Source organism: Lutra lutra, chromosome 4 (genome assembly GCF_902655055.1).
Source record: "Lutra lutra chromosome 4, mLutLut1.2, whole genome shotgun sequence".
Lineage (NCBI taxonomy): Eukaryota > Metazoa > Chordata > Mammalia > Carnivora > Mustelidae > Lutra > Lutra lutra.
In genome coordinates, this window is record NC_062281.1 from 149,324,064 (window position 1) to 149,351,768 (window position 27,705).

The following is a 27,705-nucleotide window of genomic DNA, read 5'->3' on the forward strand; positions in this document are numbered from 1 at the left end:
AGTTACGACTAGAAAAAAAGGTGAATGGCTAAATTGAATAAATATTTACAACAGAAAATAGATAAAAGTTGAATATAAAATAACAGAAGATCCTATAAATTAATAAGACAAAGACAACCAATTTAATTGGAAATCAAGCAAAGGACATGGCAAGTCACTTCATAAAATAAAAAAAAAAAAACAGTCAAAGAGCATATAAAAAGATTCCCAACTCCAGTTAAGTAAATTAATGCAAATACAACACACCAATCTCTGCCTTTCAAATGGGCTAATATGTATAAAATTAACAGTATGCAGTTGTGGCAGAGAGAAGGGGACCTTCTCTTACATTATTATAACAGTGTAATAACTTGGCACAGATTTTGGAGAATAACTTCAGAGTATTTATTAAAAATAAAAACATGCGTAACTTTTGCCCAACCAACTCACTTCTAGGAACATACCTTAGTGACTTAGTGACTTATTAGCATAAGTTAGTATGTAGATTAAATTTAACTATAGCACTACTTAAGAATATATTTAAAATTTGGAAAAACTTTTTATTAGAGTATGGTACATCTGCAAAATGGAATATTGTATAGCCATTAAAAAGAGGTAGAGAAGTAACTTCTGAGTGTGGTACTCTGAAGGGGTGGCAAATTCTTTTAGCAAAATAAAAGTATCAAGCTGGACAAAATCATCAAAAACAAACATCTAGGAAACATCTAGGGGCTAGGGAACATGAATAAAACCACATTTATTTACTTATTCTTAAAAAACCAAAGCATTTAATTTTTAAGGATTCATTCTTGAAAAAGCAAAATTGTATTTAAAACATTCCCACAAATACAAAATAAAACAAAACAAAGAAACTCTAGGACCAGATGGCTCCACTGGGGAATTCTGTTAAGCACTCAAGAAAGAAATAATTCCATTCCTTCACAAACTTGTTTAGGATACAATGAAGGAGGGAACATTTTACAACAAATTCTACATGGCAAGCATTACTCACATACCAAAGCCAAACAAAGACATCAAAAGAAAAGAACACTACAGGTCAATATCTGCCATGAAAATAGGTGTAAAAATCCTTAATAAAATATCAACTACAAAACATATATTACATAATATGACCATGTGGGGTTATCCCAGGAATGCAAGGTTGATTTTATATCCATAAATCAATCACTGTATTATACATATTAATAGAATAAAGCACAAATACCAAATGGTCATCTCAACAGATGCAGAAAGAGAAAAACAAAACAAATCAATAAACTCAGAGACAAGAGAACTTCTACAATCTGATAAAGACCAACTACAAAAACCTACAGCTAACATGAAACTTCATGATAAAATGAATGATTCCCTCCTATAATATAAACAAAAATGTCTCTTTCACTTCCATTCAACCTGTAGTTAATGCTTCCAGCCAATGCAATAAAGCCAGAAAAGAAATTTAAAGCACACAGATTGGACAGAAAGAAGTTCAAACATCTTTTTTTGCAGAAAATATGATCTCATATGCAGAAAATCCTAAGGTATCTACCAAAAAAAAAAAAAAGCTACTAGAAGTAATCAATAAGTTTAGTAGGATCACAGGATACAAGATCTGCATATTAAAATTAATTGTATTTCTGTATACAAGCAACTAACATATCGAAACTCAATTAAGGAAATAATTCCATTCAGAATAGCATTTAAAAAAAAAAAAACCCAGAACGATGAATTTATCAAAAGAAGTTCAAAACCAGTGCTCTGATAAGTATAAAACATTGCTACAAAAGAAGCTACAAATTAGAAAAATATGCTATATTCATGAAATGGAAAATTCAACTGTGAAAATGGCCATGTCCTCAAATTAATCTACAGGTTCTACATAATCCCTACAAAAATTACAGCAGGTTTTTGGATATTTGGGGGTTTTTTTGATATTGTTACAAATTGACAAGCTGCTCTTAACATTTATGCAGAAATGTAAAGAATGAAGATGAGCCTAAGCATTTTTAAAAAGAAAGAACAAAGTTGGAGAACTTAAGCTACCTGATTTCAACTTTATATAAAACTATTACTACTAAATCAGTGTGGCATTGGCATAGGATAAATTTACAGATTAAATGGAACAGAACAGAAATATGAGAAATAAGCCCAAACATTTATGGTTGATGAATTTTTTTATATAGGTACCAAGACAATTCAATGGCAAAAGGACAGTCTGTTCAATAATAGTGCTGGAACAACTAAATGTCCACATGCAAGAAAAAAAAACAATTTATACTTCTAGACTTTTATCTCACATGCACACAAAAATTAATTCAAAATGTATCATATCTCCAAATGTAAAAAATAAAACTAAAAGACTTGGAGGTGAAAATTTTCTGACATAAGCTAGATAAAGATTTCTTTAAAAACAAGAGTCATAAAAGAAAAAAATGGATATATTTGACTTTATCAAAATTTTTAAATTTTGGTCTTCAAATGCAACCATAAGAAAATGGATAAGCTACAGATTGGAGAAAATATTTGCAATTCATACATCTGATAATAGACCTACATATAGAATACATAAAGAAATCTTAGAACTGAAATAATAAGAGAAAAATAACCCAATTACAAAATGGACAGAAGATTTAAATATACACATCACCCAAGAAAACATACAAATGTCCAATAAGTACATGGAAATATACTCAACATCATTAGTTACTAAGAAATTGCAAACTAAATCACAATTGGAAAATACTGACAGTACTAAGTGTTAGAAAATTCAGGAGAAAGGGGAAGCCTCATACACTGCTGACGGGAATGGAAAATACAGCCACTTTGGGAAAACAGTTTGGCAATATTTAAATATAACTTATCATACAACCCAGCAATTTTACTTAAGCATTTACCCAAGAAAAATAAAAACATATGCCATCATAAACACTTGTATGTAAATAGACATAGGAGCATTATTTATAATATCCCCAAACTGAATACAAATCAAATGCTCATCATAGTTTAATCAAAGGGCTAATCAGTGTGGTACGCCCATACAATGGAATAGTATTCAGCAAGAAAAAGGCACCCACTGTTAAGTGCAACAACATGAATGAACCTTAAAAACATTATGCTAAATGAAAGAAGTCAGACACAAAAGAATGCATGTTATAGGATTCCCTTTATATGAAATTTCTGGAAAAGATTAACTATAAAGACAAAAAGCAGATAAAGTTATCTATGACTGGGGCTGGGGAATGACCATAAACAGCCACAAAGGAATTTTTTTAAAGTAGCAGAAGCATAAAATGTGATTATGGTAATAACTGTATGAATGTATAAACTCAATAATATCACTGAATTATATACTTAAATGGATGGATTTTATGGTATGTAAATTATACCTCCAACTGTTACGTATTTTTAAGAGGTTCAGCTAAAGATGAAACGGAAAGACATCCATGACATGTTAGTAAAGTTAAAAAAAATATACAGCTCTTCCTCCACTTCAGATGTGGTTACATCAGATAAACCCATCATAAGTTGAAAATAGCGTTAGGTCAAACATCATAGCTTTGCCTAGCCTACCTTAAATGTGCTCAAAACACCTCCATTAGCTTCAGTTGGGTACAATCATCTATCACAGAGCCTATTTTATTTTTTTTTTATTAAAGATTTTATTTATTTATTTGACAGGCAGAGATCACAAGTAGGCAGAGAGGCAGGCAGAGAGAGAGGAAGGGAAGCAGGCTCCCTGCTGAGCAGAGAGCCCGATGCGGGACTCGATCCCAGGACCCTGAGATCATGACCTGAGCCGAAGGCAGGGGCTTAACCCATTGAGCCACCCACACGCCCCACAGAGCCTATTTTACACTAAAGTGTTGAATATCTCGTGTAGTGTGTTGAATACTGCATTAGAAGTGAAAAGCCGAACATTTACATGGGTACAGAATGGTGTAAGTATGTTGGTTCTTTACCCTCATGATTACAGAGCTCACTGGGACTTGCGGCTCCTTACCACTGCCCAGCATTGGGAGAGAGCATCATATCGCATATCGCTAGCCCAGGAAAAAAATCAAAACCCCAAATTCCAAGTACGGTTTCCATGGAATGCCTATCACTTTCGTACCATCATAAAGTTGAAAAATCGTAAGCTACGGACAAATTTGTATACAACAAATCATTAACAGCAGTGATTGCCTCTGAGAGCAGAAACTGCAGTTGGAGGAAACTGGAGATTTTTTATGCTGTCATATAATTTTTTAAGTTGTAAAACAATAGGTTATTTCTATTTTTTTATTTTTGTTTCACGATAGTGAGATGGAGCCCCACATGGGGCTCCATGCTGAAAGCGGAGCCTGCTGAAGCTTCTCTCTCCCCCTCTGACCCTCACCCCTGCTTGGGTATGTAAAACCGCACACCTGCTCTCTCTCTCTCTCTGAAAAACAAAAAATGGTAATAACCTCTTAATCCCACAAAAGTCAGCTCAAAAGTGTCCACATCCATTTAAACTACACAATTCTTCTTTTTCCTTGTTTTAGAATCCCAGACTTGTAATTTAGGATTCCGGGAGGAGCATCTGCTAGTGAGCGGTCTGTGACTGTTGGCAATATCTTTTCCCCACAGCGTGAGGTAAATGCCCTAAATACCTTTATGACATCTACTCATCTACACGTATACCTTCATGAAATCTTTCATATGGAAAAAGCACAGCACACTCCGTGTTGCGTAAGCACAAGTACAGGTTACAGGCAAAGGGAACAGTGATCAAGAGGACTGAATAGGGCGCCTGGGTGGCTCAGTGGGTTAAGCCGCTGCCTTCGGCTCAGGTCATGATCTCAGGGTCCTGGGATCGAGTCCCGCATCGGGCTCTCTGCTCAGCAGGGAGCCTGCTTCCCTTCCTCTCTCTCTGCCTGCCTCTCTGCCTACTTGTGATCTCTGTCTGTCAAATAAATAAATAAAATCTTTAAAAAAAAAAAAAAAAGAGGACTGAATAAATTCAAACCTTCTCAAGGATTATGGTGCAACTAACCTCCCAGTAGGTGCAAAGGAAATACTCTCTTCAATCTATTTTATGAACCCTTCTGAAGATCTAGAGTTCTATATTCTACTCATGGCCTTTCACTCACAAAGGCCCAACCTAATAGATATTGATCACAAAGAACTAGAAGACTAGCTGTGACATGCATTTAAATCTGATTTGGTTAGATGGACACATCCCCAGCCTTACCTAAAAATGTGTTATGATCATGCTGACCCAGGGGTAGGACCAACCTACTCCCCACCTCCACCCCCACCGAAACCATCCCAGAAAGATGGCTGTCAAGGTCACACTACCCAGAAGGTACCTGGCACTTGAACTGCTGACCTGAGGATTCCTTTAATGCTCTTATTAATGGAAGAAGAAAGCAGTCTAGTAAAACCACCCCAATGTCTTGGCATCGAGGGATTTTCCACAGCTAGAGAGAAAGCACATTGCTTTTCTAAAGAATTTCCAGAGAAGATCTCTGCAACTTCATTTGGTAACCTGGTCCATGTCTAACATCTGTCAACTCGTAGCTATGGGGCAGCAAACAAATATTTGGGGAAGGGATTGTGCATTGCTTTGTTCTAACGGTGGGAACCAGTTCAATCCTACATGTGTTCTAAATCAACGGGCTCTGCCATATTGGGTGGGGAGACAGTATTCTTTGAAACCCTCCAAACTGAGAACTGGAGGGTCAGAGGCATACCTGGCTTTTTCTTTAACTCTATTTGGAGCCTAGGGTCAAAGCCTAGTGCCTCACAGAGTCCAACCTGCAACTGAGTTTTGTGGCTGGTACTGTATTCTTTTCCATCTTGATCTGAATGCCTTTGTCAGCCTTGAGGGTGTGTGGGGTTATGAAATCCCTGGTTCCCTCAGGCTCATCACTCCCTGTTGCCTGCACAATTCAATTACTCACACGTTCAATCAGTCAGCAAATATAATCAAACCTCTTCTAGGGTCAAGCTGAGCACTCTTCTGGGTATTTAGGAAACAAAGAAGAGAATATTAAAAAAAAAAATCCTTGCTCCTTTGGAGACTACATTTTATTAGGAATAGACAACACCTAATATAAATAAAACACAGAGTGTACTAGAAAATGATAAGGGGATGAGGAGTGCCAGAAAAGAGGGAGGTAGTTGCTGAGAAGTGAGATTGGAATTAACACATGAAGGACCTGAGGAGCTGACCTTATGGAAATCTGGTGGGAAATTGTTGCAGGCAGGAGAACAGCCAGTGCAAAGACCCTGATGTGGGAACAGCAAATGGGCTAATACAGCTTATATGGGGAGTATGTAATCTGCAAGGCCCCCAGAGACACTCTACTTAGCAAAATTAACTCTAGTGACTAATACAACACATAAATACAATCTTGGACCATAGCCTACACAGCATCTTAGCTTAGGTGTGGTGCTGTCCCTTAAAGACAAACAGGGAAATGGACACCCAACACTTCCATTTACATCAGGGGCACCAACATTCTTCTAAGAAGGGAAATTCTGAAACTACTTTCATCTCCTTCCTCTCCACTTTCACCAAGTCCTATTAGATCTTCCTTCCAAAGTCAGTCTTGCCATCTTTATTTATTCCTCTGCCAACATTCTCATCCAGCCATTCATCATTAAAGAAAAGTTACTGAACTGCCCAGGTGGCTCAGTAGGTTGTGTCCAACTCTTGATTTTGGCTCACGTCATGATGTCAGGGTCATGAGATCAAGCCCCACACCAGGCTCCGTGCTAAGCAGAGAGTTTGCTTAAGATTCTCTCTCTCTCCCTCTGCCCCTCCCCCTGCTGTACATACACTCTCTCTCTCTCAAATAAATAAATAAATCTATAAAAAGAAAAAAGAAATTATTAAGCACCTGTATGTGCCATCATGGAGTACATATGATGAACAAGACAGATGTAGTTCTAGCCTCCCAGAGCTGATAGTTCAAAGGAATCTCAGCCTCCAGAACTTCACTAGAAGAAAAATGCCTCCTAACTGGCATCCTTGAATTTAGTTTCTGTTCCTTGTAAGTCATCCTGAATCAGCTGCTGGTCAATGTGAAACTCAGGATGATTCTAGAAGATACCCTACTGGCCTCAAAACTGGCTGTCCCAGGTTTGCCCCCTTATGCAATGCAGTCTCCCCTCCTCCTCCAACTAGAACCCATCTGCCCAATCTGGGCTGGCTCCTTCACAACCCCTTGTCAGCACTTCTATCCATGCCATTCCTCCAGCTTTGAATATCATCTCTTAGAGTTTTCCAGAGTCCATGTTAGCCATATACCCTTTCTCAAGCCTTCGCCATTGACTGGGAGTAGAGAGGTCCCGATTTCTTTACTCATTCATTCTTTTGATACTTGAGTCTACTAGATGTTAGGACCTAGGTGAGCAAACTGTAGTTCTGACCCTGCAAAACCTCAAATCTAGGAGATAAGATAGAGATCAACTAAAAAAAAAAAAAAAATCAGATTATTTGATTATAAAATGACTATTATTTTGTTATTTATCAAAAAATTGATGCTTCTCAAATCATGTGACGTTTTATAAAGGAAAAGTATAAGATACTGTGACAACATTCAGTAAGTAAAATAGAACTTAGTTTGGAGGTGATATTGGGCGAGAAAAGGCTTCTTCCTTGAAGAACTGGACTTCTGAGCTAAGATACAGTGCAGCGCCGTTCCAGTGGAACTTCCTGCAGTGATGGACATGTTCTGTTCTTTACCTGTAGCCACCAGCTGGGCCTGGCTCCCAAACATCTGAAAGGAAGGGGCACCTGGGTGGCTCAGTGGGTTAAAGCCTCTGCCTTCAGCTCAGGTCATGATCCCAGGGTGCTGGGATCGAGTCCCGCATCGGGCTCTCTGCTCAGCAGTGAGCCTGCTTCCTCCTCTCTCTCTGTCTTCCTCTCTGCCTACTTGTGATCTCTGTCTGTCAAATAAATAAGTAAAATCTTTAAAAAAAAAAAAATATGAAATGTGTGGCCAGTGCATCTGAGGAACCAGACTTTAAACTGTTTTTTGTTTCAATTAACTTATATTTAAATAGCCACATGTGCCTAGTGACTACTGTATTAGATGGTGTGAATCCATGGATGAGGAGGAGTTAGATACGTTGGCAGAAGGTGGGAAGAGTCTGTAGGAAGGAGAAACAATGTGACAAAGGTCCTGAGGCTAGAGTGAGCATTGCCTACACGTTTGGGGACAGGACAGAAGGACAGTGTGGTGGCAACACAGGCAGTGGAGAGAAGCATCCTGAGATGAGCCAGGAAAGTAGGGGGAATCCAAGCCAGGCAGGGCGTGAAAACCAAGTTAAGGATTCTGACTTGTATCCAAATAGCAGTGTGATGCTATGGAAGGATGGTGAGCAAAAGAGTGACATGATCAGGTTACATTAAAAAAAAAAAAAAATCATTCCGGCTCCAAGAAGGAGAAGAGATTGCAAAGTCGAAGTGCATACGTGACATCAGTTAGGTTCTTGCATAAATCCAGACAAGTGACAAAGGTATGTGGCACTGGACATGGAAAGAAGGCAAAAGATCTGGCCTGAGCTGAGGCTTATCACTGACTTCCTAAGTGGCTTAGGGAAAGGCACCTAACTCTCTGGGTCTTCATTTCTCTCCTCAGCTGTAAAATGGGAACTACCACCCTGCCCCACCTACTTTGCATGACAATCAAATGGCTATGAACATGCTCTGTAAACTACAAAGTTTGTAGTAAACTTTGTATACAATCTGTGTTGTAAACTACACAGGTTCTTTGACTGTAAGGGGTTAACGTTACTGCTCAGTCCCACATGGGTTACTCCCTCTCTGCTCCTCCTCCCTCCAACCATTACTCACATAGCTAGTACAACTTAGAACAAAACAATACTTCACTGGCCTCATAGGTGCTGGGTTACAACTTAGAACAAAACAGTACTTCGCTGGCCTCATAGGTGCTGGGTTTTTCCATGCAACTGGACTATTTCATCCTTAGGGGCACAGAATTTGTTATATACCTCTTCTATACACACTCCGGGATTTAGCAAAAACCACAGCACATAGTAGCGCTCAGAGAATAAAGTGAGAACTAGAGGATACTTGACAAATGCCTCTTGGCTGAAAGACATCTCCTGCTTATCATTTTCCTTTTTGCTAATGGAAGCTGGTACTGACTAGACACCTACTTGAACATTTTCATCTTCTTGGGATGATTATTATTCTGGGTCCAAAAAGAGATAGAGGTCCTTCAAATTAGGGACAGTATATATCTCTAAGACTCATGCGTTCCCACTGCACTTTTTAAATATGCGACTATCAACCCAATAAAGACCCTCCAATTTTGGGGGCAGTGGGAGTAGTCAAACAGAAAATAGGATTTGGAGCCATCTTTCTGGGAGTCTTGTCCTGTCTCTAACACCTGTTAGTTTCAGAGCCTCAATATTCTCATGTGTCAAACAGAAAGAATGGCAGTCTATCTCATACAGTTACTATGATACTTAAGCAAGATGAGGGATACCACCATTTTGCTTGTTTGTTTTTAGCTCCAAGTAACATTAATGCAGTGACCACTGATTGAGCAGCAACACTGTGCCAGGGAATGTGTTAGATGCTGGGAACAAAGTGGTGATTCTCTTCAAGAATTCAGCTCATGGTTTTGAGGAAACCAAACAAATCACTGATTACAGTGCAATCCAATAAGGACCAGATCAAATGCTCTATGGTGAGGACAGGGTGAAAACAGTGGGCTCTGGGGCAGCAGAGAGGGCTTTCTCACCCTCTCCTTCCTCTCAGGTTGGCAAGAGAGGGCAGGGGTCAGAGGTCATCAAAGAAGCCTCCCAGGAGTAAGTAATGCTGAAGATTACCAGTACCTGTGCACGAGGTGGGCAGCTGAGTGAAGAAGGTAAGAGAACATTCCAGATAAGGAAAATAACAGACATCTCATCCATTCATGTACTCAACAAACATGAAGCGGGCATACCAGAGACAAGGAACTCTAGGGAACTACAGACAGATAAGGCCTGACCCCTGCTCAGGGGGCACACAGTTTCCACAGGAGCATACGGTCAGGGAAAGGCACCTGCAATGCAGTATGGTTAGTAAAACGATGAGGGTGAGCTCAGGGTCCCCTACACAGCGGCGAATTCCGAAAACTTCAGGGAGCTTAATATGACTTCCAAGCAGGGGGTGTGGGGAGTGAAATGGGGCTGGAGAGAGGGGCAAAGGGTAGAGCATGAGGGGGGCAGCAGCAGCCCACCCCTTGCTCATATTAATCGTGTGACCTCGGATCGGTTACTTAACCCTTCAAAGCTCATTTCTTCCAGTTCCAGAACCGGCAGAATAATACAAACTCTCTCAAGAGGCTGTCACGTGGACAAAATGAAGCGATGGTAGCAAGTATTCAGCATGGTATCTGGAACATGAGTGCCCAAGAATGTCACCATCGCCACCATCTTCTTATTTTTGTTGCTGATGTTCTGATTAACTGGACTACGAGGAAAACCATCTCCAGCGGTGGGAACCACTCAGGGAAAGGAAAGTACTACCGCCACTCTCAAGATCTTCCTTACGTCTTTGAAAAAGAAGACACAGAACGGGATGTATACTGCGTCGCCCTCTGCCCTCCGCCAGCACTTGTCAAAGCCTCCCACACAGAGAACCCTAACCAGACAGGGAGGGAGCAAAGGATTCCAAAAGGCGCCTCCCTAATCGACTCTGACATTTCAGGGTTGTTGTTTTTTTTTTTTAAGATTTTATTTATTTATTTGACAGACAGAGATCACAAGTAGGCAAAGAGACAGGCAGAGAGAGAGAGAGAGGGAAGCAGGCTCCCCGCTGAGCAGAGAGCCTGACGCAGGGCTCAATCCCAGGACCTTGAGATCATGACCTGAGCCAAAGGCAGAGGCTTTAACCCACTGAGCCACCCAGGCGCCCCTGACATTTCAGGGTTTTATCTTCGAAGTTCATACTCCTCCACAAGCTACCCATTTCGTGACTGTTAACCTTCCTCATCGCCACAGGAAGAGGCAATGCTTCCTCATTTCCAGGCACTGTTAGGGTTAGGGTACTGGGTGTGCATTTACTCACTTAGTCCTCACCATCACCCTTTGGAGATAAGCTACAATTATCATTCCCATTTTACAGATAAGGAAACTCGTGCAAGAAACCTGAAGTAATTTGTCCAGGATGATGAGCTCATCAATGTTGGCAACAGGCTGTCAATCCGGGCAGTCGGACTGGAGAATCTATCCCCTACAGTGAGCTACCTCCTTGGTATAAAAATGCTTCCTTCTCTAAGTCTCACACCAGCAATGAGCTGCAAGTAGCTGGGTCATGCCCATGCTATGCCTTCTGGCACATGGCCACGCAGCCATACTCCATGTGAGGGGACAGCCTAAGACCCAGCAGCTTTACCCTGGGAGCCTCGATGAGATAGCCTCACTTAGGACAAAAGCCCACGGCACTCCTGGGGCTCATGGGGTTCACACAGATGACGAGCTGGCCACCGCCGGGAGATGATTAAAAATCTACCATTAAACCAAGCTGTACTTAGAGCAGACCTTTTTTAAAGTAGCTTTTCATCAGGGGATTATATTTTCTTCTTGACAATTTCCTTAATGGCAAGAAAGGCTATACATTAGAAGAACAAAGGAGACCCAAGGGCAAAGAGTAGAAGATTCTCACCAAGGCTGGGGTGGAGAGCAGGGAGGGAGGTGGAAGATTAAACAGGCAGAAGGCATGTGCCCCCACTTTTATTCCTATAGAAGGCTCCAGCTCTGCCCACCCCCACCTCCTCTCTCTGTCTTCTTCTCTGGGGGCACTAACAGCAGCCCAGAGCTCATTAAAGTTTAAACAGACTGATCAATACAGACAGAATGGTGAATTGTCCATCTGCAAATTACCAAGCTCTTCATGAATATTTAAGGAACAAAACTAGGAACAGGGAGAAAAGAGAAACCAGGACTTTATTTTTCCCTCTGAAAGAAACAAAAGACAAAAGTATCTCTGTCCTTCCTGATCACCAGGTTCTAAAACCAGTCAAGTGTGACAAGGGAGCGTCACTTCCTTTCCCAAGCCAGCGGGGAGACTACAACCCAAGGCCATTCCACATCGGCGTGTGTCTGGCACCACTCGATGTCCTTGCTTTCTCAAAACACACCACGTGTACCTGCCACTTGGGCCTTTGCACATGCTGTTGCCTCTGAATGAAATGAGGCTCCTCCCACCTGTCCACCTGGAAGGTACGACAGTCCAGCAACTCACAGTGCAGCGTTGGAGTCACTCCCGCCTACCTTCTAACTACATGAACTTGGGTAACTCACCTAACCTTTCTGCACCTGCTTCCTCCTCGATACAAAAGGGGTTGTAATAGGGCTACCCTCCTACGGTCGTTGTAAGGATTCACATACACCATGCATGCTAACAGAGTTTACATAGCACTGGACATGCATGAAGGCATGGGTGTTAGCTATGATTATCAGTAACCTCTTCCACATTTGGTTACATGTGAACAGAACCTCTGCATATTCCACACCCTGGGTCCTGTCTCCCTGAGCTCCTCTGGATTACACTTTCCTCAGCTCCAGCCATAGCCACTGAGGCCCCTGCACATACTGAGTCATAGTTTAACCGTCTGCTGGTCTCTGCCACTGGACTGTGAGTGCCCAAAAGTCAAGGCCTGCATCTAAAACATCCTAACACTGTCCCTGGTATCAGGTGTGCACAACAGACATGCTCAGCAGGTAGGAGCAGGGGAGCATAAGCAAGGATAGAACAGCACAGCTGTGGCCATACCTTTGTGACCACACAGCATGCGGCCCAGATGTCCTCGGAGGACTGCTCATGGTGGTTGAACTGAGGCTCCCACTGGTTGATCGGCTGGTCTGCAAAAGCCAAAAGGATGCCCCTCTGGTCTACCAGAGCCGCACGCACACTTCCTGTTCCAACGTCCACACCCACGTAGTAGCTCCCTGGTTCCTGATCTCTGCCAAGCATTATGGTCCCTCCACCTGCAGTGACCGAGGACAAAAACCACATGAAGACCCAGTGGGTCTGCACAATCAGGCACAAAATACCTTCAAGTGGCAATGAAAGGGGCGCAGCTAACCACTGGTGGCCATTTACTTAGTCCACCCAACAAAGTGCTGAGTGCTCGCAGTATGCCAAGAGGCAGGTGGTAGGTAAACTAGACAGGCAAGGCCTCAGACATGGAGTTTCCATGCTTGGAAGGGAGTCAGATGTTCAGCAGTTGTGAGTTGCATAACTAAGCGAAGTCATGACACTGGGTGAAAAGTGCTATACAGGAAAACATGGGGCTGTGGAATCCAGCCAATCCAGAGGTAACAGACATGCATTTATTCTCACTGAATTTGACTCAGGAGGAGGACAGTGGCCACAGGACTACGAAGGAACCTCATCTACCCTGTCAACAGCTCACTCCAAAAATGGTCTACTAAGTAGCTGTTACATGCCCAACACTGTGAAAAGTCCATGCACCCCCTCTATCCCTCACTGGGACCCTGGAAGGAGAGTACACTTAAAATCTCTAATTCACAGGTTATCGGGGGAAACTCCAAGAGGCACATGATACTCTCTTACAGCAAGGTCCACACGTGTGAGAAGAGTAAATGTACATGAAGCACACTGTACTGATGGGGAAACAGGTCTCCGAGAAGCGAAGAGAGGTGGCCACATCACTGACGAGCAGCCAGGACCCGCAGTCTCCCCTCCGCGCACTACCAAGTCCCAGGCCTTTCCCATTCGCTCTTAACAGCTTGCGGGGTCATTTTGGAGAAGAGGCAAATATACTGCAGCCCAGTCATGAAGTGACTGGGAATGGGGAAGGAGCCTCGTGGGAGACAGGATCAGGAATTTGTTAGACAATCTGTTTTCTTTACAGACCCCTTGTGAGTTACAAGGAAATTGGACCAGAAAACACTCAGGAATTCCTTGGCCTTCATTGCTGCTCCAAGTCCCTCTGGTCAGATTAGCCCGCGTGACACAGAAATCTCACAGGGGCTTTCATTTCCCAGATCAGCCTTCCACTGAGTGAGAACAAACCCCCAAGACAAGCACTCAGGTGAACAGGCTACAACTCCTCAGGTAAGCTCGGGGCAGCTGGAGCACCGGGAGTCTCATTTCCACCCAGAAAGCGGTCTGAGCCCTTCGATTTCAAAAAGGTAATGTTTCCCTGGCAAAGTCACACTTGGGGGTTCTAAAACGAGGCCAGCCCGCAGATGTTCAGTTACTGCTTCCTGGATATTTATCCCAGTCAGAATCAGCTTCATTAAAAGTGATTGCTTCTGACTTAATCACAATGATTCCCCAAAGGTGTTTGCCCCCTCCGGCTTGCAGGCTCCCTGGCAGGTGGAGAGGGAAACGGGGAGGCCGTGGTGAGCCTGTGTGCTACCTTCAGCTGGGCTTTGGGAACAGCTCCTGAGCTCCAGCCTCTGCGCTTTCCCATCATCCTGCCTCCCTCCCTTACAAGGTTTCAGGAGCTACGTAGGACCCACCGCCCCTGTTGTCAAACTATGCATTCCTTCATTTTCTTCAAGCCATGACTCACAGAGAAAGTTGAGCTGCTCCCTGTGAAACAAGGCTGGGCCTGGCCCTGCCCTCCCCGCCTCCCTTCCTCCCCACCTCCCCAGACGGATCCCTCTGGTCCCTCTGCTGGGTCCTTGCTCAGAACTCAGGATGGCTGCAGCACAGCCTGATGCCCAGAGCATGGCATCCCAGGCCCACCAGGAGCTTCCCTCTGCGGGCGGTCCTTGAACACAATCCTGCCCATTCTCACAGGAAACGTCGGATGTCCTGGAGCTCCTCCAAACCTCCTAGGGTTCTTCGCAGGTTCCCAGGTGCATCTGACCCACTGCTTTGGACTTGCCCTTCCCTTCCTAACCCCTTCCTCTCTTGTGTGCCTGGTGATCACAGACTTAAATTTTCAGTTCCAACTCAACCATCTCCCCTTCAGGAAAGACTTCCTTGTCTTTCTCCAACCCTTGGTGCCAGGAGAGTACTGCATCCCTACTTTCTTTTAAATCCTAACCATTCTGAAATGTGATTTATTTTTGGTTCCAAGTCTGACTCCCTTACTGGCCTGAACCTGAAAAACAAAGGAATTTAGTGATTTCTGTATCCCTAGCTCCTAGCAGTGTCTGGGATAGAATCAATTCTCAATAAATGTGTACTGAATGAACAACTAGCTCGGTGAAATCAATAGAAATAGAAAACAAGGATGAAAAGGTTCCTGCTTTAATCATTTGAATTCTTAATTGTGTACTTATGGGCACTAGTGTTTGCCTTTGAGTCTAATCTCTGTATGCTTCATTCATTCAATTAACAAATATTTACTGGATGCCTACAACCACATTTTATTAATTCTAGGATACTCATTTTTTTTTCACATTTTGCTTCTCTGAAATCAGTGATTCCCACAATCAATGGCATCCTACAATTAATTGGTAACACTGTCTTTCTTTCTTAGTGGTATATGAAATAATAATGCATCTTGCAACTCCACGATGGATCTTCAAAGAAATGCAGAGGATGCCAGGGACCAAGAACCCCTGCTAAGAGCTAAGGATCCCTTGAAGGACAAAACAGAATGGTACACTGGCTCAGAGCTTCCTCAACATTCTTTACCTGCAAATAGGAGGAAGACTGACCAAGCCAGCTGCCACACTCACATCTTCTTCACTTGGAATTCCCTCTTTTCACATCTTACTGTCTCCGGTGTGAAGGCCCAGGGATGCCGTTCCTAACACTGATCCTAGCGTACCAACAACCCTCTGCCCTTGGCTGGAGCCCTCCAAGACTATTCTAAGAGAAACAAGGAAATAAATAGGAAATGAAGAATGTATACAGACTGCCCAGCCATCACCCAGGCTGCTCCCCGCTCCTGCTAGCCCCAGTGACAAGACAGATTCCCCCAAGAGACGGGCCCAGCTCCTCAAGTCTGAGCTCCTTGCTTCTATCTCTATCCTCCTCAGTTGGGAGCACAACATCTTATTACCCACCACCCAGACATCGAATGATTTCCAGCAAAATCCAAAGGCAGATTTCTACTCTGCAGCTCACCCAGGGCTTATCCCAGTTCTGAGTTTTGGACCCATGTCTTCACTAAACAGGAAACAGCCCACCTTTTAGGAAAGCCCCTGCCTTTTATGAAGGGTGGAGCTTTACTGGTAAACAATTAACTCCATTGTCGCTGGGATCACAGCTGGCCCCTGTGCCAATGGGGTGCCTGGCACACAGCAGGAACTTGATGAGTCTTTGTGACTCCGTGGATACCTTTAAAACCTATCCTCAGGGAATAATAAAAGGTACTATGTTTACTGTATCTCCAATGCTCTGTTCCTTAGCTTGCTTATATTGCCATACCACTTTTAATCCTGACCTCAACTCCTAAAGACAATTCAGGAAAATACCATCCCATTTTACAGATAAGGAAAATTGAGTCCCAGACAGGTAAAGCAGCTTGCTCCTGTATGTCATATAACTAGTAAGGAATAGAGTTGACAGCCATCCCACTCCCTCTGGTTCCAAAGTCCCCAACCATTCCCAGGCTGCTATACCACCTGATTCTCCTCCATTTATTAAACGCGTATTTGCCAAGGACCCTCCCTCCTCTAAGACTGCCTACCTCTGAACTCAAGCCGCCTACCTCTAGAGCCTGACCCTTCTCCGATGCCAAGCTGCCTCTCTCGCTGACAACCCCCCCCTTTTCTAGACCACATTACCAAGGCATCGGTCAGAGGCAGTCAAATCCACAGGGACCAGGGCACCATACCTCCCAGCACTGTTCACGCACACCTCCAAGTTCATGTTTTTCTAAGAAATAGATCCTAATTAAATATTTCAGGTTCACCATGTTTCCCATTACTATAGCTTTAAGTGATCTCTTTGTGATTGTTTCCACACCTGGACCCTGAAAGCAGGGAAGCAAGCAAGTTCAAGCCCTTGGGCGGCTTCCCTGAAACTTGACCCTGAGAGTTTTAAAAACCCTGCCAGAGAATTTTCTGCAACTCAGATCCCTTGTCTTCCCTTCTGTGCCCTTTGTTCCTCGGTCACAAGTACTCTGCTGTGTCCTGGACTCCAAACTATATCCAGTTCCCCTTCTCAACAAATAAAACAACTGCAAAATGGAAAACATTCCATTTTCTAATTTGCTAAGAAAAAAAAATAATAATGTAGGATCCGTCTGTGTGTCTGGCATTTGTACATATGCCTTAATCTCTTCCAAATGAAACTCAACCAAGTTGGTAAACCTATCACCACTTTACAATTCAGGGGGATGGGGAAATTCGCCCAAGGCCCACAAACAGCTAACGGCAGCCCCAAGGTTTGAACCCCGGCCTCTACGGCAAGTGTAGGGCTCCCTGTACAACACCCACCTAAAACTGAAAACAGAATTATTAACTTCTTCAATAACAATTATCAACAACAAATGTAGCAACAACTAGCAGTTATTAAGCTCTACTCTGCAAATCACCCACATGATTTTGTGATTCCATCACTCCCTGTGAGGTAGGCAGTATGAGCCCAATTTCCAGTTAAAGAGACTGAGGTTCTCAGCAATAAAGCTGTTCAAGGTCACACAGTACAAAACCCGAGGAGCTGGGATTTGAGGCTAAATTGGAAAGGCTGTAAAGCCCAATGTGTGAACGGTGAGGGTCAGAACTCTGGTTCTATCTCATTCTTTCTGGGCAAAGATGAACACTCTAAAAAGACAAATTACTGTTAGGACTATGGGGATGCTGACCGGCAGACAGAAAGGAGGACGTGGACTGTGGGGACTACGAGAAAGAATATAACAGAGAAAAATTCAAGCTGTACTGGACACGAGTCCTGGGACACCTAACTTCTCAGCCTACAGCCTCCCATCCAAGTCCCCAGCGCAGATGGTGAGGTAGGAAAGACATTAGGGTTCGAAGCCAGCAGCCAAGAAAGAATTCTTGAGACATCTTTGGTGCAAAAGGTGGTTTTATCAAAGCACGGTGGGACAGCACCCTGCCCTGGGGTCAAGAGGAGTGGCCCATTATATACTTTCAAGCTGGGAGGGGGTTAAGGATAGCGCAAGCCTCCCAGGTGTTTTGGAAACAAGGTTTCCAGGATCCCGATCTGGGCTAGCTATTGTTGGGAAAGATCATTTATTATTGTTTAGTAAACCCTCAGTCATGAGAACCTTCAGATGCATGGGGGGGGGGGGGTCACATGCTTAGAGGATGATTGCCAACATGTATCTTGGGGGGGGGAGAGATAAAGGAAGTTTCCAAAGGCATTTTTATATGTTAAAGTAGACTCACAGGATCCTAAGGATTGGGCTATGCCCTCTATTAACATACAGGCAGCTGCTTCCTAAAGGAATGTCACTCTGCCTGTTTCAAAGACTTGCCACTGGGCTGTAGATAGTGAAGAAATATAACATTTTTCTTCTGCCTTTGTTTCCCACATCAGACGGGACTCATTTTTAGCCCCTACTCATGATCAAAATACTGTTCCCATGATAAATATTTACACGGCTCATTAAATAATAGCTTGTATAAATATTATTAGTAATATGCCGCAGGAAACCACAGACTTCACGGCTGATTCTTCAACAAACGTGCAAGTTGCTCAAATGCAGCATGACAAAGGAAGAGGGACATGGACTTGGGAGGCCGTTCTCTGCAAAACTACTTCAGCAATTCTAAGAAGGGGGTCAATGCTACAAATACTGTGCTGAAAACCCAAAAACCCACCACCTGGGGGTTGTTCTTTTATCTTTCCTTTCTCCTTTTCCCCTACATACCTTAATAGTAATAATACTGTTTCCTAAGACTACAATCCTCCAGAGTGGGTGAGCTTACCTTCAGTCTTATTTCTTAAAAAGTCACTCCTCCAGGACCAATTAGTTGACAGTGTGAGCAGAAACAGTGTCCCAGGGATCTGAGAGGGAACGCAGTATCCTCTTTCAACTTTGATCTTTGGACTTTGCTGGGAGCTCAGGTACCAGAGTCCCACACTATTTAGTTAGTCATACTGCAAGCAGACAATGGTAAGTTTGGAAAGAAAAAGATAAGCAATGAGTACGCCTGTCCACTTCAGTCTTCTGACAGAAAGAACTAAACAGCACTTTATTATTTTTTTTAAACAGGACACAAGTGTTGGAGGGGATGTGGAGAAAGGGGAACCCTCTTACACTGTTGGTGGGAATGCAAGTTGGTGCAGGCACTTTGGAAAACAGTATGGAGATTCTTCAAAAAATTAAAAATAGAGCTACCCTAGGGCGCCTGGGTAGCTCAGTAGGTTAAAGCCTCTGCCTTCGGCTCAGGTCATGGTCCCAGGGTCCTGGGATCAAGCCCTGCATCGGGCTCTCTGCTGAGCAGAGAGCTTCCTCCTCTCTCTTCGGGCTTCTCTGCTTACTTGTGATCTCTGCCTGTCAAATAAATAAGACCTTAAAAAAAAAAAAATAGAGCTACCCTATGACCCTGCAATTGCACTACTAGGTATTTACCCCAAAGATACAGATGTAGTGAAAATAAGGGCCATCTGTACCCCAACGTTCATAGCAACAGTGGCCACAGTTGCCAAACTGTGGAAAGAGCCAAGATGCCATTCAACAGATGAATGGATAAAGAAGATATGGTCCATATATACAATGGAGTATTATGCCTCTATCAGAAAGGATAGAAAGGATGGATATCCAACTTTTGTATCAACATGGACAGGAATGGAAGAGATTATGCTGAGTGAAATAAGTCAAGCAGAAAAAGTCAATTATCATATGATTTCACTTATTTGTGGAGCATAAGGAATAACACGGAGGACATTAAAAGAAGGAAGGAAAAAGTGAATTGAGGGAAATCGGAGGGGGAGACAAACCATGAGACACTGTGGACCCCGAGAAACAAACTGAGGGTTTTGCAGGGGAGGGAGATGGGGCTTGGGTGAGCTTGGTGGTGGGTATTATGGAGGGCACGTATTACAAGGAGCACTGGGTGTGGTGCATAAACAATGAATTTGGAACACTGAAAAAATAAAATAAAATAAATAATATAATAATAATAAATAATAAATAAATAATATAATAATAAAATAAAATAACCTAGTAGCACTTTAAACAAATCACACGCATGGCATGTAAGATGGTAAGAAAGCTTGGGATGGGAAGTAAAGAGCTAATCTGCTAATAATAACTGGTTGTCTATTGGTTTTACCAAGAATACACAGGGGAGAAAACAGTACAGGTCACTCACGGTTACTTATTCTCTTAACATGAAATGCTGTCTCCTACAGTTCCAATGTCATAGCGGTTTTTGATTAATTGAGATTGTATAATTGAAGTTATTAGCATGACTAACCTGATGTGCGGCACATGCCCTGTTAACAGCAGCAATTACTAGGGCCATTATTATGTCCCTTACAACACCAAATCACCTCTGGATGCCTGCAGTATACATAGTCTAGACCTGGGTGTTCTCACTATATCTAACATCTCCAATTCCAGTAAATACAGCAAATGTTAAGTGCTTTCTCTGTGCTGGGACAGTAGGACTAGGAAGCAAAAAATACAGCATCTCTGATTTTAGAGTCAACAACTTAACATAAGAATCTGATTTTTGAAAATCAAATGGCGATGACAAATTATTCCTAGTTTTGTACTTCAAGCTAAACCGAATGCACCTAGTGAGCGACGTAGGACAGTAAAGTGGCTTCATACTGCCACCAGAATCCTAACCACACTCCCAGGGCCAAGCATCCTATTCCAGGACCACCTCTCCCCACAAAATGCAGAGATGATGGCTGGAAAAGGAAGTACCAATTGACTGTCTTCGCCACTGTTCCAACCACTAGATCAGAAATGGGATTTTTCAGGATGCTGAAGATCTTGACTATACGTCCATTTTCAAATACAAGCACCAGGTGATTCAAGGAGGTGTACAGTATTAACAGCAGAAAGGCTGGCTGTTCTTTTAATTCAAAGTTGGGTTCCAAAAGGCGGGGAAGTCAGAACTCATCCAACCACCCTGCCTGCCTCACAATGTGGCAGCCACAGAATGAAAACAAAGCCAGTTCTGCATGTAGGCAGAAACCACCACTCTCCGCCAGCCACACAGGCAAGATACAACAGCTGACACGAATGCCAAATCCAACCATGTTGGGGACAAATGCACAGCATAGGTCCTAAAGAAATCATGGATGGAAAATCTGACTCATGAGAAGACATCCCCAAACTCCAACAACAAAGAGTGCCTTAAGAGCAGATAGATGAAACTTTGCATTTCCCACATCCTCTTCTGTATGACACTGCTCGCTCCCTCTTCTTTTCCATCCTTGTGATCTGATAAAGCAACTCCTTATTTGTAATAATGCCTCCCAAGCTCCTTATAATGCCTTACCAAGCTACTCTCTTTGCAGTGAAAGGGAGAAAGGATGCCCCATTTACAACACCCAGTGACGCATGCGCGGTTTCTCCCAGTTACAGATGGGAATGCTGAAATTCTGCAAGGATCAAGCTCCAGTTGAGGGTCACAAAGCCAGGAGAGGAAGGAGGCTGTATTCAAATCCGGGTTTGCCTCAGCCGGAGCAGGGCTCTTGCTACTGCTGTCCCTGAAATGACTTGGTTTTCCACCTGAACCAAGTTGCCTTTATCCTGGGCAAACTCAGAAGGCCCTTCCAACTGTGTTTATCCTGGGAAAACTTCTTGGACACACAATCATTAGAAATGGCTTCTCCCTGCTCTGATTCATAAAGACTACTTATGTCACGATTCATGCCACTGTAAGAAAAATTAGGTATTAACTGAGAATGTTCTACCTGCTACTTCCTTGTACCTGCTGATAGGCACAGTATATCTTAATATAGTAACAGGGGAAGTACTGGGTTGTGGGGGAGGGGAAGATTCTTAATGTATAAAATGGTCAAATACTTTGTAAAATTAAAAGCCTCTAAAAACTCCGTCTCTGGAGAGTTCCAGAAGCACTATCAGCAAGCCTCTCTTCTGTGTGAGGCACCCTGCTCCTCCCCCAGGACAACCTCCCTCCTTGGCCAGGCGCATATATAGAGGGGAGAAGGAAGATAGAGAGAGTCCTCAGACCAGGGGTCTTATCGGAGTCCGTCTATCTTCTACAAATCCATTTTACACTGAGTTCACTAAAAGCCAGAGTATAAATCTAATGGTCTCACACTCCCAGGGCCCTGGAAGCAGAAAAATGGCAAAAAAAGAAAGACAGTGAAGACTGGCGTCCTGATTCTAAATGCTAAGTTATAATATTTTAACCCCAATATGCCAATTACCAAGCTAAGCCCATAACAGGGAAAACTGTACACACACTTAGTGATTTATTATTACGTGGACTCTTCTTTTTGGAACATGAATTCCTGACCTCTGAGTTCTGCATAATTTAAATACACGTGTAGTTTCTCTCCCTCTGTCACTTTCTTCTCCAAGAGGCTGCTGTTGATTTGCTGACATAATTAACTATGAAATGATTTTCTACAGAACTAACCAGACTTTCAAAGCAAGGCCGTTATCATTAGCATATTGGCCGGAATCCACGGCTTTTCCGAGAAAAATCACTCAAATTTAAAACAACAGAAGAACCCACCAACCTCAGTGACTGCTGTCAGATGTCAGCAAACTCAGGAAAGGCTGAGGGCAGTATTAGCTAGAACAACAAAATCCCTTTCCTGCACAATCTTCCAAAACTCCTTCCTCAGAGACCAGGGTCAGCCAGAAGCTGGCTGAGGTCTTTGGCCTCTTCTTGTGTTTACCTATTTATGAAGCATGACCAGGTGGATTTAAGGTCCAAGGTGAAAGGCATAAAGAACAAGTTATTTGAAGATTAAACTTTACACTTGGGGAACTGGACAGCGCCTTTCACAAACAGGACCTGTTGAGATTACCATGAGCTACAGGACAAGCTCAAGTTGCTGACTACAGCAATGCTGCTTCTTCCCAAAATAACCCCAAGGACCTCAAAGCTCTGGCTCCTGCCTGCCTCCCTAACCTCATCCTCCTACCTCCCTACCACCCCTCCCCCAATCTCAACCCCCTACACTTCAACCCAAGGAGCTGTTAACAGTCTCTCAAATACAGGTTTGGTACCTTTGTTCATACTGCTCCTTTCCCCTGTAATGTAAAGAATACAAACGAGCACCTCATAGAAAAAGAAATACAACAAACACGCCTCACAAATAATGAAGAAATGCAATATAAAACAATATAATTTTACATGTAACAAGTTGGCAAAAATGGAAAATATTGATACTACCCAGTTTGGGCAAGAGTGTGGGGAAATTGGCAGTTTCACATACTTTTAGTGATAGAGTAATGGGTTCAGTCTTTCTAAACAATCTGGCACTATCTGTCCATTTTTAAAAATCGACCCTTTTACCCAACAGTTTAACTTCTAAGAATTTATGGATTGGCAAAAGATAGATATCAAAAATATACATTACAACATGTTTTTGTCAAGGCAAGAGCGCAGTCATAAAAACTCTGGAAACAAATTAACTGTTTATGAATAGGGGACTTGCTAAAACCTACACATAAGCAGCTATTAAAACCAGTGAGGAGGAGCTGAAGAAAAACGCTAATGATATGTTATTAAATAAAAGAGCAAGTTCTTCAAGATGCCAGTATGACCCCATTTGTACTTTTTTTTTTTTTTTGAAGACTATAAGTGGTTCTCAAACTGTGGCCTCCAACAGAACAACGTCAGCATCACCAGGGAAGGCACTAGAAATGTAAATTCTCAGGCTCCAGCCCAGATCTAGGGATGCCAAGACTCTGGGAGTGCAGCTCCAAGGCCAGTGCCACAGAGGCCCTCCAGCAATCCTGACCCACACTGCAGCAGGACAGCCAAAGCATCCTATAAAGACCTAACAGTCGAGATTCAGGAAGAACACACAAACTCCTGCTTCCCACGGGGACCCCCAGGGAAAAGAAAGTTCACGGAAACTTGGAGGGCAATCTCTAAATGCCTCTCTCCACTGCCCCCATTTTCACAAGAAGCAGCTACTACCATAATAATAATAAGGAAGATCTTCCTAATACGGAGTGGAACTCTGTTGTGCATGGCGCCCACCCTCCACACCTCATTCTTGTCCCACAGGATCATCCAAACCACCTAATCCCTTTTAGGTAAGCTAGCCCCTCAAATCCTTTGAGATGATTCTTGTGACCTCCTGTTGGTTATCTTCCTCCATGCTATAGATTTCTGGTTCCTATAACCGCTCCCCCATGCCCTGGCTTTTTCTAAAATAAAAGAGATGAGGCACACTTGATACATTTCACAAGAAGGATCTTCAGACTCTCATGTTCCCATGTGACATTGTGCAGAGCCAAGGTAAGTGGACTGAGAGCACACAGTAAGCACGTAAGTCTCCATCTGTCTGGAGAACCCCCCGGATGCGACATACACCGGGACAAATCAGGGGCCCATTCAGCCCAATATCCAATCTCTGACACTAATATCAGAATAATCTGTTCAGGGGAAAAAGGAAAGGGAGCTCAAATATCTTCACAAACTGTCTATGATGGAGGGTTCTGAGGGAGCCCTCATCCAGTACCCGAGTCTTCTCCTACCAGGTCCCTAAAATTAGTGCAACCGATGTTTTATCAGTATGTATCTTCACATAAGTCCAGATGTTTCCTGAATGTGTTTTGAGTCAAGCCTCATCTTGGATCAGTAAACTTCTTAGGAGCACCAGGCACGGTAACGGTGACTTAGGACACGGGCTTGCTATTCCTCCCAAAACCCTAGAGGGGTCCACGCTTAGAAATAGGATAACTAAGGTTCTGTGCACTTGGGTTACTTAGCCGCCATCACAGAGCCAGTAAAAACCAGAGAAGGACTTCAATCCTATGCCCCTTCCTCCAGGCCACACAATACTTCTATACATTCTAACAGTAGCCTCATTCGAACATCAAAGTTGGTGAGAAATTCTATAATCCCAGAATTTGGTGAACCACACCAAGATTGGTCCGCTGAAATCACACTTAATTTTATAGAGCATCTTCCTCTCAGCCTTCATCCCCCACAACCCACCAGTAACGGAGTCCTTTTTTAAACTCTCCATCCCGTGGCCAGCTGAGCAGAATGCAAGCTACTCAGCTGACAGCCTGGTCTGTAACCAGAGACCCAAATCTGGATGGCCAAGGGGTAATACATTGAGCCTGAATGATTTCTACCTCATTTCTCTAGTCTCCCTAAACCGACCTCACACATACATCACTGTATATATACCCGCTGTTTGAACTCGTGCTTCCTCCATGTTGATACAGACCTCCTCAATAATTTAAGATGATGGGGGGGGGATTGTTATAGAAGTCTCCTGAGAGAAGTATGTCTCATTCAGGAAGGAAATTTCATCATTTCTCCCTTGCATGTCAAACCTACTTCTCCGAGATATACTATTTCTTCTCATCCTCTCTCTCAGTGAGCGGCACCACCAACCACCGGGCTACTTAGCTGGGCATCTGGAGGTTATCATGACTCCTGTGTAGTTATTCTCAGCTTCCCTTCCTCCCTACACTACCTACTCAAACCCTTTTCTGCCTACCCTGTGTCCCAGGGACTATAGTTAGGATTTCCAGGCACTCCAATCCTCTGTCCTCTAGTTGGGTTTGGCCAATGAGAGCACCAGCTTCAAGGAGGAAGGAGAGTAAGGTCAGGACTCCCTTTGCTGGGAGATGAACTGAACTACCTCATCTCTTGAACGAAGGTGCTGAATCCTCTAACGGCAGCTTTCTGCACATAGTTACTCCTCTGGGATTCTGGTAACCATTCCTCATCTTGCTCCCTTATTTTTTTTTTTAAGATTTTATTTATTTATTTATTGGACAGAGAGAGATCACAAGTAGGCAAAGCAGCAGGCAGAGAGAGAGAGGGAGAAGCAGTCTCCCCGCTGAGCAGAGAGCCCGATGCGAGGCTCGATCCCAGGACCCTGAGATCATGATCTGAGCCAAAAGCAGAGGCTTAACCCACTGAGCCACCCAGGCGCCCCAACACCTTGCCCCTTTAAAGAGAAGGATAGAACAATCCTATTGTTATTAGCCCTAGGGATGATTCAGGAGGCCCACATTCTCCCTAAATAGTTCCATTACAGAAAATTATCCTAATTGTAGAGTGTCTTGTTTCCTTTTGATCTACTTCCTGGATTGTGCCCTTTCGGGCCTTAAGAAGTAAGTGGTCCTATTATTGCTGATGCCTGGATACTTCAAAATCCCTTCCTCACACCCTCAAATAGTCCCTTCTTTAAATTTTCTTCAGAAATTGAAGTTGAAGTTGAAGACCTCTCCTGCTAGCCAAGAAGGAGTTACAGGAACTGTATTTACCCTCCCACTAAAAACAACTTTTAAAAAAAGGAAACAAGCCTCCAGAACTGTGAGAAAATACATTTCAGTCATGTAAGCCCTCCCCTCCCCCTACATACACACACACAAAAAAAAGGAAACAAAATATAGGAAACAAAGGTTCTCAGGACACTGGACATTAGGCAATGAAGTACAGCGATCCCAGCAAGGTGGGGGAAAATGAAGTGTCCTGAATTGGCTCAAGCTTAATGCATGGGACTATGGCACAGAGGTGGAAATCAGCCAAGCCCTACAGACTCCCTGAATGGAGGAGACAGAGCCAGGAGTTTGCAGAAAACAGGTTAGATTTCTTGGGGCAGAGTACAAGAAAGGAGAGAGTTGCACAGAGGGAGAACTCCAGAGAACTGCAAAGGGTGCTCCTCAAGTATTCAGTAGAGTACCAACCACTGTATGCATGTGAAGAAACCATTTGAGACAGAAGCTCCCAGAGTGAACAACTTCACATAGCACCATGAATAGTACCTATTCACACAGCCACAGTGGAAAACCTTGTCACTGGGTATAGTACATAGAAGGGTTTTACCTCAGCAGTGAGGAAGGATTAGCCCTGGTCCCACATAACAAAGCTTAAAGCAAGACTCAAAAGAATCCAATGGTTTCTTAATACCTCACACATACCCCAGAATAAAGTTCAAGGGTATTTATAAAGTTACAAAAATATCTAGCACCAAACAAGGTAAAATACATAATGTCTGCTATTCAATCAAAATTAACCAGGCACACAAAGATGAAGGAAAAGAATAACCAAAATGAGAAAAAGCAATGGGCACTGACCTAGAATTGACATATTTGATAGAATTAGTAGACACAGATATTAAAACAGCTATGATACCTGTATTTCATATGTTCAGAAAGCTAGAGAAGAGATTGAACTTGAAAGTTCAGACATGGAAGATAAAAAAGACTCGGGCTGAAATGCTAAAAATGACAACTAAGATGTCTGTGATGGAAAACTGTATAGAATGGGACAATACAGAAGAAAGGATTAGTGACCTTCAAAATACAGTAACAGACACTATCCACTGACAAAAAGAGAAAAAAAGATCTTTCAAAAATAAACAGTCATCAGTGAGCTGTGGAAAAACTTCAAATGGCATAATATATGTGAAATGGGAATCCCTGAAGGAAAGAACAAAGGTTTCAGGAGCAATATTTGAAAATATATTGGCCACAAATCTTCCAAATTTGATGAAAACTATAAACCCATAGATTCAAGAATATCAATGAACCCTAAGCACAAGAAATATGAAGAAAACTAACCCAAGAAAATCATATCCAAACTGTTCAAAACCAATGATAAAAATCTTAAAAGTAGCTTGAGAGTAGGGTGGCAACAATATGCACAAAAGAAAGAAACATATGAGAAGGGCAACAGATTTCTCATCAGAAATAATAATTT

At 43.0% G+C, this 27,705-nt stretch overlaps 1 protein-coding gene across 10 annotated transcripts in view; it reads right to left on the reverse strand.

The window, feature by feature from the left end:
- The window catches only part of FGGY (FGGY carbohydrate kinase domain containing), a 414,785-nt gene that overhangs the window by 379,234 nt on the left and 7,846 nt on the right, over nt 1–27,705 (reverse strand). For 4 of the 10 annotated variants that reach the window (XM_047726127.1, XM_047726128.1, XM_047726119.1 and 1 more), the window contains exons 2-3: nt 18,793–18,964; nt 12,740–12,954 (exon numbers count right to left, since the gene is read on the reverse strand). In XM_047726127.1, the coding sequence (XP_047582083.1) occupies nt 12,740–12,940 (201 nt within the window). In that variant the 5' untranslated portion in view covers nt 12,941–12,954; nt 18,793–18,964. Of the gene's footprint in view, nt 1–12,739; nt 12,955–18,792; nt 18,965–22,537; nt 22,609–27,705 lie in introns of those variants that run through there. The other 6 variants (XM_047726121.1, XM_047726122.1, XM_047726124.1 and 3 more) reach the window with 4 other exon arrangements.